A 12,933-nucleotide genomic window follows, 5' to 3' on the forward strand; every position below is an offset into this window, starting at 1 on the left:
CTCCTGGCTTTATTCTGAACTTTACTGGTCCTTTCCAAGCTCCTCAACCCTCTGACTCAAACCCTGCGAGATTTCATTCATTCTCAGGGCTACGGATCACCCCCCCCTCCCGGCACTCCAACCATGCACAGGTCTGGGGGTGAAAGGGGTGCCAGGTGTACTTTGATGGAGGCGAGGGCGCAAACCCCATGCGCTCAACTGGGGATACCAGGTTCCAAAGAGTGGAGGAGAGGGAACGCACAGCCCTGGCCCTATCCCGTAACATCATCTCCCCCCCAGAATCGCCCTCCGTCCAATCTTGGGAAACGAGTTTCCCCGCAGGTTGAGGAGGCGGTGGCTGGGCGAGGATTAAGTCCCAACCGGGAAGGATCGGACCTTCCTCTTGACCCCCCCCCCGCCCCGCTGCTCCCGTGCTCCCCAAGCCAGGTACCATGCCCTGGCAACACACCCCATACGCACACCTTGCCGTTCCCACGTGCGAACCCGCCGCCGCCCTCCCGAGGAGTCCCACCGCGCCTTCGGCTTGGAAGACGCGAGACCCGGACCCGCGGACGTGTGAACTGCACCCGCTGAGGAGGGGGGGCGGAAAAAACCCCGGAGATGCCCTGTTCCTTCCTTCCTCCCGGCCGGCAGCCCCGATGGACTTACCTGGGCGCCAAGGTAAGTCCCGCCAAAGGCCGGGCGGGAGCGCGGCCGGAGCCCTCCCCGGACTTCGCGCCCTCGGGCGTCCGGCCGGCCGGCGTCGCCCCCCCTCGGCCCCTCCCCACCTCGCCCGGGCGGCCAATCCGCGGCGCGGAAAGTGACATCAGTCCGCGCAGCCAGGCAGGCGGGGCGCGGCTGTTTACACGCGCTCCGGAGTCAACCGCGCCCGTCCGGGCGCAGCAGCGGCGGCGGCGGCGGGCATCGGAGCCCCGGGAGCCCCCCCCCCAGGGTGCTGAGAGGGCGCGGAGAAGCCGCCCCGAAGGACCGCGGGAGGGCCGGTCGCTGCGCCTCGCCTGCCCCCGGGGGCCGCCTCCGGAGGGCCCCGCTCCGCCGCCGCCGCCGCCGCCGGGGCCATGGCTGCGCGCCCGGCCGAAGATCTCCAGCCAGCCCCCCGAGGAAGAGGACGAGGAGAGGGGCCGCCCGCTCCCGCAATGCAGCCGTCGGCGGAGCCGCTCCGCATTATGACAAAGCGGCGCCCGGGAAGGAGGGAGGCCGGCCGGCACAGGAGTAGACCCCCCCAGTCCCCTCCGGGAGCCCCGATCCTGCCGCTGCGCATCCCTCTGGAGAGGTGCCGGGCGCCACCCAAGCAGGGGCGTCCTCGGCTCGGCGCTCGCTGGGTCTCCCCGTCTCTCTCTCCCCCCCCACCCTACGCAGAGGGTCCCCCGAGATCCCCGCGAGGTGCCGAAGAGCGCCGGGAGAGGCACCGCCCGATGCCTCCAAGGCAGGACCCGGAGGAAGGCCAAGGAGGGCACTCTGGAGCGGGCACCCCCTCAGCCCCTCGCCAGCGCCGCCAGGAAGGGGGGGGGAAGAGGCATCCTGACCTTGCTGGCCAGCGGTGTGGACTGCACAGAGAACCACCCTAAGCCTGGCCCTGCCATGAGGTTTCTGACCCTCGAGGTGCTCCCCCCGTGGTTGTGCCGGACTGTCCCCATTGAGCAACCTCGGGCAGGCCACCTGGTGCCCCAGCAAGATGTGGGAAGGGGGAGCCACCCCACCCATGAAGGCAGCCTCCCTGCCGAGGGCTGGATGACCCTCTGGGGACCCCATCATCCTACAGGGGAGATCATCCACGAAATGGAACGCGGGGTGGGGGGGAAGGAGAGGGTCTCCCTGGTTGGGCTCTGCAAAGTCGGGGTCCAGCCGGGAAGCTAGTAGGATGCTGGGGTGATAGATCCCATTTTGCACATCCCACCTGAAAGCACCACCTTCCCCTGAAAGGGGGGGGGGCATCAGAGCAAGCCTAGACCTGAGGGCAGTGGAGACGGCTTGAGACGGGATGCTCTGGGACAGCGCTGGAAAGACCTTCCATACCCACCGACCCACCCCGGTGCCTTCTCACCCTGCGGGAGGAAATGTCTGTGGCATCTCTTACCGTCCAGGGATAACCAGTCGTGCTGGGAGGAAGGCAGGCTGGGCAAGGCTCGCGCTTTGTACTCAAAGACCACTGAATTGGAGATGATCTGGTTGTTGAAGGCCACTTGCAGGGTGACCAGCCCGGTGTCGTGGGCTGGAAAAGAGAGGCAGAGAAGACGGGCGGAGAGAGAGAGAGGCTCGCGGGGTGAGGGCATTGCTTGAGTCCATGATCCTCTTCCTCACCTGGGCCAAGGGTTGGAGCCTCTGCTCTGGCGCGGTCGGGAATCGTGGCCTCCCTCCTCCCCACCAAGGACCCCTTGGAGGAGGTGAGCCCACCCATCTGTCCCCCACCTGTTTCACCACCCCCTAAAATAACCCAGCAAAGCAGACGCGGGTAAAAGCCAACACAAGGCACAGCTCCGGGGAGCCCAGGTTTCAAGAGGAGAAAGATGGCGAGGGCGTTTCACGCCTTCTGCGCTTTGCCAGTTAGCACGGCTTCCTTTTCTGATTGGCCATCAGGAGAAGCCCATCGTCTGGAGGGAACCGTGTCTCTGGAGCCCTGGCATGGATGGGCTCAGCTCTGAAGAGGAGTGGCGGGTGAGGCTGGCCCCCTCTTTGGCAAGCAGGTCTTGACGTGTGTGTGCCCCTCGGGTGGCTACCTAAGCCAGGAAACGGCCACCTCTCCCGTCCCTAGGCCAGGCAGACACCCCGAGGATAGCTCTGAAGGCAGGGAGATCACAGCTGATACGCAGAAGGGGAAAGGCTCTTCACAAACCCCTGAGCTGCTTTGCGTTTTCCTGAAAGCTCCCCGGCTGGCATTTGATGCTGGAAGCAGAACACGGACTCTCCCTCTAACGGGGCCGGAAAGGCGCCTCTCTGGAGGCCCTCCCGTCTGACAAGTGGGTAAACGCATCAAGGATGTTCTGGCTTCTCCCGATCAGTTACATGTGCAAGGGCCTTCAACAGGTGTTGAGCACACACACACACACAAACACACGGGAGCCCCCCCTGAGAGCCCTAGCAGGTGTGTGGGGGGGAACCACTCACCTGGGCAGTAGCAGCGAAGCACCCCGGGCTGGATAAGGGAGGCCGGCACCGAGACCTGGTCAAAGAGGCAGCTGTAGTTGTTGCTGGCCTCTTGCCAGGGGCCCGTGATCAGCACCTTCACGCCCCCCTGAGGAGGAAACAGAGCATCAGTGTCCGGGACCGCCCGGGGGGGCCCTCCTCCCCATTGCTTGAGTCCTTTGTGGCCTCTTTGCTGACTTTGGCCTGCGTTCCCCCCTGCAACAAGGGGCAGGCAGGAAGGAAAGGAGATGCACAGGCCAGAGGGTCTCCCGGCAGCCCCCCCTCCTCCCTGTTCTTGACTTGAGAACCGCCTTCCAATACGGATTAAGTTCTCAAGTCAAGACCCCACTGTAAACCCATTCATTTCATATATATATATAAAAATGTGAGCTTTCCTGGACAAGTCCACTTCATCAGACAATTGTTCGTTTAACATGTATTTTTGTTTTGTTTGAAATAAGTCTGTCCATTCTTAAGGGGCCAGAACACTTTTTAAAAATTCGGTTTCCCTTGCATTTTATGTTTCTTTTGCAGGCAGAAAGAGGCTTGTGTGTATGAGTTTGTGTGGAGTTTGTGTGGGTGTGTTGGTGTCCTCTTTCTCTCTCTCTCTCTCTCTGTGTGTGTGTGTGAAGCTCCCCTGCTGCCACCCAGTGGCAGAAAGACATCTCACACAGTCCCACCACCTGGGCGCATTCTGCATTTCTGGCCAGCCTCCTTGGAAGGATCTGAGAAACAGATTCAGCTGCAGCTCCCTCCTCAGCACACACCTAGCAGAAAACTCAGGATGGGTGCCCCATGACTTCCTCTGGTTTTGTGAGGCCACCGGATCTTCTACATCTAGTTGGCATGACAGCCGTGCTCGCCGGCAGGGCTGTGCGCAATCCTGTTGGTCCCGAGGGCTACCGCTGGCATCAGTCAAGGAAGTGGGCTGTGTACAAGTGTGTGCACACAGGGACACAGACCCACGACAGCTAAGGGCATCTCAGGGAGTTGGGGAGACAGCTACACTGTTCCTGAACACCTCTGCCCTCCCTGGCAGCTAAGCAAACTGGGCCATATACAGTGGCGCCTCGCTAGACAGTTACCCTGCATGATATACTTTTCGCTAGACATTGACTTTTTGCGATCGCTATAGCAATTCGCAAAACAGTGATTTCTATGGGGGAATTTCGCTGGACAATGTTTGGTCCCTGCTTCGCAAACCGATTTTTGCTAGATGACGATTTTGGCAGCTCCCTCCGTGCTAGCAAAACGGTTTTTTCGGGATCTAAGCCTTGCAAGACAGCTATTTAAACAGCTGATGGGCGGTTCGCAAAGCGGCTTTCCTATGGCCGATCTTCGCTAGACAACGACGATTCTTCCCCATTGGAATGCATTAAACAGATTTCAGTGCATTCCAATGGGGAATTGCTTTTCGCTAGACGATGATTTTGCTGAACAGCGATTTCAGTGGAACTGATTATCATTGTCTAGCGAGGCACCACTGTAATAGGCAGAGAGAAAACCCTGGAGAAAGAGAAACCTGGCCCAGGGTTTCTTGTTCCCAAAGAAGCCATTCCTGTCCAACCCCGTTGCAAAAAAATAAAATAAAAAATACAGCTTCTCCATTGTACTGGGAAGCCGTTTCTCAGGCCAGGAGTGAGTCTCTTTTAATCCATCTGTATATCGCCTAGCCTCTGGTTCTATCTAGTGGCCAGTCTTGGCAGTACACCTTGGGACAGTGTATTCCTGCATTATTTTATTTTATTATTTTTTTTTTCAGGCGGTGGATAAGTGAAAGCGTGGGTCCTGATCTCATGGATCTGGCAGTCTTACTGTACTGGGAAGCTGCAGCCCTTGGCCAGGAAGTAATGGGAGCCCTGAGTCAAAAAAAAGTTAGGGAGCCACTGGCCTGAAGCCTTGCTTGGCAGAAGGCAGGGCTGGATCTCTAAGGTTCTTCTGCGTCTCCCTACCATTTTCTTTCCAGCCTTTTTTTTTTTTAATTTCCGAGGCCCCTTGGCTGCTTCACAGAGAGCAGCTGCACCTGGGGACATTTTTATGGGCCAAAGAGGCGGGGGGGGGTATTCTAGCTTGTTGGAAACATTTCTAGGGCAGGTAGGCAATGGCCTGGCCATCATCCTCGCTGCCTCTCGCTTAAAGACAGGAGGGCAAAGAGAGACAGAGCAGAATGGAAAAGAGTCCCACCCACCCCCAGGACACTGTGGCCCCTGTTTCCAGCCAAGGTGGGGCGCAGGGGAAGAGAAAGCCCGGGCCGGGTGGATCACAGCTGATTCTTCCCCCTCTTGACATGTTCCAAGAAAGCCACCAGGAATGGGCATCCCCTGATTTCCCGGAGCTTACCTCCGGGTACGACCACTCGGGCGAGTAGTCCGTCACCATGAAGAGGCGCCCGCTCTGCTGGAGCATGCCCAGGGTGCTCTGCGCGGCGGCCGCGGCAGCAGCGGCCGAGACCACCTCCGTGACGTGCATGTACGCCATGGTGTTGGCCCCGTTCTCGGCGCTGCTGAGGTGCAGGTTGACCTGCTGGGGGCTACAGCAGGGGATGCACATCTCCCCCTGGCTGTAGGAGGCCCGGCCGGCGTCCTCCGCCTGGGCCAGGGCGGCCCCCTCCCCGGAGACCAGCTGGTGCCCGTAAAGGGCGTTGCTCCCGCCTTCCACCGAGATGAAGTCGTTGATCAGGTCGGAGAACTGGTTGCTGAAGGAGATGTCGAAGTGGTCCAGGCTCAGCTCCATGTTGGAGGGGTTGCCGAGGCCCGGGTGGGCGATGGGGTAGAGTCCTTGAGCCATGTTCCCCTGGAGGATGGGGAGGCCGCCGCCGTTCCTCAGGCCGCCGTTGCTCTCGGGCGGCAGGTAGTGCTCCGTCCCGCAGGCGGCCTGGAGCTCCCCGGACTTCAGCAGCCCTTCGCCGCCACCGCCACCACCGCCGCCCTCTTCCGCGTGCGGCGAGGTCTCCATGGGGACCTCTCCTTCCGCCGTGGCGGCCGCCATGCTCTGGAAGTTGGCCTGGAACTGCATCAGCTGCAGCGAAGAGGTGGACTCGATCCGGGCCTCCGCGGCGCCGTTGCAGTTGGAGGCGGTCTGGGGGGAGCCCTCCGTCTTGACGGTGGGGAGCCCCAGGGGGCCGGCGAAGGAGCCGCCGCCGGCGTCGCTGCTGGCGCTCAGGTTGTTGTGAGCGGTCTGCTCCAGGGGGAGAGGCTTGCTGGCGTCCTGGAGGAAGAAGCTGGGCGAAGGGGTCTGGTGGACGTGGGGGCTCTGGACCGCCTGGCCGAAGCCGGAGGAGTAATCCTTGTTGGAGTCAATGGCGCTGAAGTCCATCTGCTCCAAGGTTGTGCTGGGGCTGAGCCCGCCGCCGGAAGGGAGAAGGCTGGAGCCGGTCGTCAGGGTGAGCGAGTTGGCCGAGGCGGAGAAGGCTTCCTTCGACAGCTGTTGCTCAAAGGAGGTGTCCTCCGTCTTGATCTCCTTGGCCAAGGCGGTGCCAAAGTTGAAGCCGCGCTCCGCCGTGGGCGACTCCCGGACGTTGGGGCCGAGGCCGTCGCCCTTGGGCCCTCCGCCGCCGTAGGTCTGGCCCTGCTTGGGGTTGTTGAGGAAGCAGTCGGGGTCGAAGTTCATGGCGGTCTCCGGGATCTTCCGGCTGCTGCTGCTGCTGTCGAGGGTGGTGGAGAGGACGAGCTCTTCGGAGACGCCGGCGGGCAACATGGCCAAGCCGTCAGTGCTGCTGGCAGTGGGGAAGGCGAACTTGTGGCCGTCCGAGCTGACGGCCAGGACCAGCCCTTGGGCCGCGGCGTCGGAGGAGAGCAGGTGCTGATTGGGACCGGCGGTGGGCGACATGGTGTAGACGGCCTCGCTGGTGACGTCCGACATGAAGACGGTGGCGCTTTGCGACAGGTTCCCCATCACGGAGGCCACGGCCATGCTGGAGACCCCCGTGACCGCCGGGCTGTCCGCCACGTCGGGGTCGCTGTTGAGGCCGCTGCTGATGGACACGGGGGAGTTCTGCGTCGTGTCCGGGACCTCCACCTGGTTGGTCGAGGAGACCTCGGTGCTGTTCTGGTGGAGCAGCACCGGCTTGGCCACCTTGCCGTTTCGCTTTTCCCGCCCGCCGGAGGGCTTCCCTTCCCTGTGTTCGTTCTTGCCCTCCGAGACGTCGTTGTTCTGCACCTCCGAGTGGGCGCCGTAGCCGCCCGACCGGGGCTCCACCTTCGGCGAGATGATGCGGTGCTTGGCACTGTTGCACTTGTGGTGCACGCTGCTCCCGGCCCCTGCGCAAGGAGGGCAAGAAGAGAGACAGGCCTGTCAGGCGGAAGGGCAACCTGGGGTGTGTGGGTTACCATGCCGGTCCTGATCCGAGGCAGGAGGTCCTATGACCGGGGGTGAGGGGGAGAGGCAAAAGCAGCTTGCTTTTTCCTGCACCCGCCTGCATGCAAAGAAGTGGAAGAAGCCGAAAGGCCTTCCAAGAGAACGTTGTTGGCGGGTGGGCGGGACCAGCTTTGGGCCTCCAGGTTTGGCGCCGAATGCCCGGTGCATTTCGTGCATCCTCGAAATGACGTGCCACAAGCCTTTGGCCAACAGCAGAGGGCTTTGTGGTCCAGGGGAGGACGAGATCCTGCCTCCTCCAGCGTAACACACATCATTTCCCTTCTGAAACCCACCTGCCCAAGTTGACTAGACCAGTGGTCCCCAACCTTGGGCCTCCAGATGTTCTTCGACTTCAACTCCCAGAAATCCCGGGCAGCAGAGGTGGTGGTGAAGGCTTCTGGGAGTTGTAGTCCAAGGACATCTGGAGGCCCAAGGTTGGGGACCAACTGCTCTTTAGGATTTTTTTTTTAAAGAGACAGCAGCTGTGGAAATAGACAGCTTCAGTCAGCCAACCTCTCCTCTTCAAGACTGGAATGTGACCCGCTGTCGGTATGTGGTCCACGAGAGCCCTTCGCATCATGCCTGGCTGGTCCTTTCAGCTAAAGGAGGTCCCGCCACCCTCTGTCACGTAGGCTCAGGGATGACCCATCCCACACAGGACAACCACGAGGATGGGGGGTGGTGGTGGCTTGAGTTTCCACGTGCCTTTCCCCCCACGGTTAACAGGCGACCCACAGGGGAGAGGAGCCTGGGCTCAGTGTCCTTGGCTGCCCCTACAAAGAAGGGGGTTCCCCCAGGCTGCTCTGAGTTCCTATCCGAACATCCCCACCTGCCCGAGGGACCCCCTCCTCCCTTTGCAGAACCAAGTGTTCTGCGGAGACCCCCCCAAACTCTGATGGGCACGGTAGGAAAGATCGCTCTCCCCTCCGCCCCATTCTGTTTTGCTGGGGGGGTGGGCGGGGCACGCTTCCTGTTTCTGCCGCTCACCCAAGTTGCCGGTGCAGAGGCAGTTGTGGGTCCGGGGTTGCGGCTTGCTCTGGTGGCTGTCCAGGATTTGCTGCACCAGCTGCTCCACCGAGAAGCCCGAGCTGCTGTTGCCGTTGCTGCAGGTCCACTTGATGCCATGAACTGCGAAGAGGGTGGAGACGGGTGGGGGTGGGAGAACCACAAGAGAAAACAAACCGAATCTACGTTAAATTAATTTTTTTAAAAAAAAATAACATCAAGGATGAAAACCATGGAAAACTATTTAAAAAAACCCACCCTCCTTGAGATAACGTACTTAAAGGCCCACCGGAACAGGATGACCATTACCTGAAAAGTTCTAACTCTGGGAAATGTTTTTTTTTGGGGGGGGTGATGGGCATGGTGGCACATCCTCTGTCCATGGATGAGAGAGGTGCAGGAGAAAGGGGCTGCCTCCCAGACCCACCCACCCCATTTTGGGGCCAGCTTGGATAATCAGCCCTGCAACCCCCCACCCCCACCCCACCCCGGCCTCTCTTGGGCTCCCCACTCCTTCATCCTCTCCACAATTCATGACACCATCTCCCGGTTTAATTGTGATTGTTCCTAAAATACTTCCCGAAACCGGAGTCAAGGGACCTCGCTCTTCCATTTCACTTTTTCAGTCCATGCAGGGGGGGTCTGGTCGGAGAGACCCAAAGTTCAAAGACTAACGCGTTGGTCACAGCACCGGCTTTCCTAGAGAGGAGGGGCCCCCCGGCAGGTGGGGCTCCGGTTTGCATGGACCTACAACCACCCTCCGTCCAGGCCCCACCTGGGGAAAGCTGGAGAAATCGGGCCAAAGCTGGGATGTTGGCAAGTCTTTGAGTCTTGAGTCCCAAGTCTGAGTCTTTGGTCCCAAGTCCCTATTAAAAACAAGCTCTAGAAAAAGAGGAGATGACGTGTGGGTCCCAAGTTGAGCTGCCGGCCCCCCTGCTTGTTCTGGCGCTCATTGTGAGGTGGGTCGCACAAGCGGTTGGCACAACAGGAAGCCTGTTGGCACTGGGGTGGTATGTGTGAGTGTTTGGAAGGGATCATGGTGGGGGGCTCTCCTTTGCACACCACGCGTGGCCTTGATCCGTAAGATCCCAGGTGGGGGACGTGGCAAGTCCTGTGAAAAAGACCTGTCCTTGATCATTCTAGGCTTCGGTCTAGATGGGTGGGGTATACATTCAATAAACAAACAAACAAAGAAACAAATAAATAAGTCTTGCTAAGTCTAGGCTCTCTGGGGAGGCTTCCCCAGGCGCCTATGCACTTTTCTGGATTCTTGTGGAAACCACTTCTGAGTCTTCTCTACCTGGAAAGGGTTGCCATAAGTCAGAAGTGACTTGATGGCATGTCATTAAATTAAACGTCTTCTTGGAGGTTTGCAATCTTCACACCACGACAGCGCTCAATCGCCTGCGGCTTTTCACTACTGCTGCAAAACTTTTGGAGAGAGACGAAGAATTTTTTTTTTCAGGGAGGAGCAGCCTCTTCCTTTGTCCCTGCTTGCTGTCCTCGCGGCCTAAAGAGGCTCAGCAGGTTTTGGATGCAGTACAGAAAAAGCCTCAGAGACCTGTTTGATCAGAGGCACAGCGCTTCTCCACTCCACGGGACCCTCCCCAAGTCTCCGGAAAAAACAGACTGCCCATATCGAGGGTTCCCAATTTTGTGTCCAGACCCGGCAAAGCGGGCAGGAGCAGAGCAACTTTTGAGGAGGCGGCTGCTGCTCCCCCTTCTGTGTAGAAGGTCATAAAATGAAGATCCACCGAAGGGCGACAGATTGCAAGGAGAGAATTCCAGGAGGCTTCATGTAAATTACCGACGGTCTTGGCCCATCCACTATGCAGATTGCCTCGCTCGCCTTGCGCCCTAACCCCCCCTTCCCCTTTCCAAAGCAAGCCTCCTCTGAGCCGGCCCGCGTTGCGAGCGCCGCATATAAAATACGATCAAGATGGCTTTTAACATGTCACGGTCGGCTTCCTGACACATAATGAATCAGCAGGAAGGAAGGAAGAAGAAGCCCACGGAGGGAAGGTTCATAAAACGACCCACCCGCCCTCCCCTCCTGAAAGTCTGGAACCCCCTCCCCCTGCTCTCCACCCCAAATGCTTGAAAAGCAGACTAGATCCCACAGGAACTATGGGGCAATGGCTTGGCAGGAAGGGGAGCCCGGCGCCAAAAGCAGATCTTCTCACACACTGGGTCTTATTGGCCAAACCCAAAGCAGGGGCAGCGGTCTGTAGCCCTTCTTTGTCTGGAAAACTGGGGGGGTACCAAGGTTCTGTACTTTGGACTACAGCCCCCAGCATCCTTGTGGCTAAGGTGGCAGGGGCATTCTGCAGTATGGGAAACCCTCCAGAAACAGCCTCAGTCCAGCCATTTCCAGCCTCTGCTTCTTCTCTTTGAAATGGGGACGGCAACACTCCTGCTCGGCCCCACGCTTGGTGCTTCAGGCTCTCCGGAAAAAAACTGGGAAAGGTGGCAATTTCTCCAGGGGAAGGTAGTGGCCCACTTGGACCGGCAGAAGACACTCCCCTTCTTTAGGTCACCATAGGTGAGCGGTGCTTCCATTTCCACCGGATGCTTTACGACGTCCCCCTCCCTCTTTTATTCCAACCGGACAACGGCCTCTTATCCAGCTGCTCAGGGGACGGTGTCCGCTCCTTGTCTCAGACTTTCCCTCTCGTCGCAGAGCTCCAGAATCCTGGAGCTATGGTGTTGGAAGGGGCCTTGGAGGCCATCCAGCTCAACCCCCTGCTCCAGGCAGGAATCCAACTCAAAGCAGATCCGACAGAGGGTTGCCCAACTTTCTCTTGGATGCCTCCAGCAACAGTTAAGATGTTTTTCATGATCTTCAGCCGAAATCTGGTTTCCTGTTGCTTGAGCCCATCATCCTGCAGGTCTGGGTTTAAGAGGGCTAGAGAGCATGTGGGCCAGAACGGAAACCTGGAGGACGGCTGCATGGCCAAGATTGGGGCGGGAGGCGAGGAGAGCAGGGTTCTCCCAATTTCTCCCCCCTCCAGAAATCTCCCGGAGACCTCTCCACCCCACCTCTCCCGTCTCCCTCTTCTGAGATAATTTCCGCCAGATCCTCGATGTGGTCCCGCCCGGACATAATTTTCCAGGCTTATGAAAAGTGTCAGAAACGATTTGGTCTTTCTTCAGATACACAGTGATTTCTCCGAGTCCAACTCCGCCAGGAGATGGGGGTGGGCTGATGAGTCAAGGGGGTGAGTTCCAGGTGGGGTGTGTGTCTCTGTGGAGAAGCAGCCATGTCCCTGGGGAGGGAGTCTGCAAAAAAAGGGGGCATCCTGCTCCTTTCTGAGGCCAATCCTTAAGCTGAAACATGTTGCCTTGAGTTCCATAGGGCATACTCACGAGGAGACTGGTAGGGCTCCCGCCTAAGAATGGGAGCATCTGAGGAAAAGTTCAGTAATAATGATAATGATAATGATAATGATAATGATGATGATGATGATGATGATGATGATGATAATAATAATAATAATAATAATAATAATAATAATGATGATGATGATGATGATGATGATGATGATGATGATGATGATGATGATGATGATGATGCAGCTAGCCTGATCTGTATCACTCAAGGGCCGAAGTCCTCAGAATCTGCATTTGAATCACCACGGATTCAGATACGCAGATGATGCTGAAGGAGGTCCACCATTGCTCGGTTCCTCTTCTTCTTGTTTGTTTTTAAGGGAATCCTCATTTTTAAACGGATCAAGGGCTGGCTAGGACAACCTGAAATGCCTGCTTTCTCGGGGAAGAGCAGTTCCTGTTTCATTCAGCTGGCACATGTGGGTGAACTGCTGGATAGCTCAGCGGCTTAAGTCTCTGACTATGGACCCCAGAGGTTGGGAGTTCGATTCCTCCCCCCCGGGCCTCCTTGACAGGGGCTGGACTGGATGATGCCATCGGGTCCCTTCCAGCTCTGCCACTCAAAGGTTTTTATTATGATTATTAAAACCAGTCTATGAGTTCAAGGCCGTTTTCACTGCAGAGAAGGTATGTTTTTTCTTTTCAGCAAGCAAACAGACATGGAACTTGGAATAAGCCGCCACATGCCCTCCACTCTGCTCGCCCTTGAAGGAAAGCCATGTGTTGGCATTCATTCTCAGTGGTGGAAAATGGAGGGAAGTGCAGGTGGCGAGCAGGAAGGGATCTGGGGTGAAAAACACACAAACACACACACATTTCTGCCTTTTTTCAAGGCCGTGGGCTTCAGTTGCCCATCTAAGCTCCAGCCAGACGCAATGGGTTGCCATGACGACATAGTGAGCTGCAAGGTGCAGGCCAACCATTACGAGAGGCCGATGGTCTGCAGGGGGCCCAGCGCACCCCATGCCACTGCATGAGGGTGCATGACCGGCAGACTGCTGGATCAAGGTGCCCGGTGACGCGGTCGATGCACTTCCGATGCCCCTGGCTGCCCAGGGCTTT

General features: G+C 58.3%; 1 protein-coding gene across 4 annotated transcripts in view; it reads right to left on the minus strand.

Moving 5' to 3' along the window:
- The window catches only part of CAMTA1 (calmodulin binding transcription activator 1), a 583,032-nt gene that overhangs the window by 26,670 nt on the left and 543,429 nt on the right, over positions 1-12,933 (minus strand). For all 4 annotated transcript variants that reach the window (XM_078379134.1, XM_072977723.2, XM_072977721.2 and 1 more), the window contains exons 7-10: positions 8,464-8,604; positions 5,461-7,379; positions 3,103-3,229; positions 2,075-2,209 (exon numbers count right to left, since the gene is read on the minus strand). In XM_078379134.1, coding sequence (XP_078235260.1) covers positions 2,075-2,209; positions 3,103-3,229; positions 5,461-7,379; positions 8,464-8,604 — 2,322 coding nt within the window. The remainder of the gene's footprint in view (positions 1-2,074; positions 2,210-3,102; positions 3,230-5,460; positions 7,380-8,463; positions 8,605-12,933) is intronic.

The sequence above is a fragment of the Pogona vitticeps genome, chromosome 7 (assembly GCF_051106095.1).
Source record: "Pogona vitticeps strain Pit_001003342236 chromosome 7, PviZW2.1, whole genome shotgun sequence".
Classification (NCBI taxonomy): domain Eukaryota; kingdom Metazoa; phylum Chordata; class Lepidosauria; order Squamata; family Agamidae; genus Pogona; species Pogona vitticeps.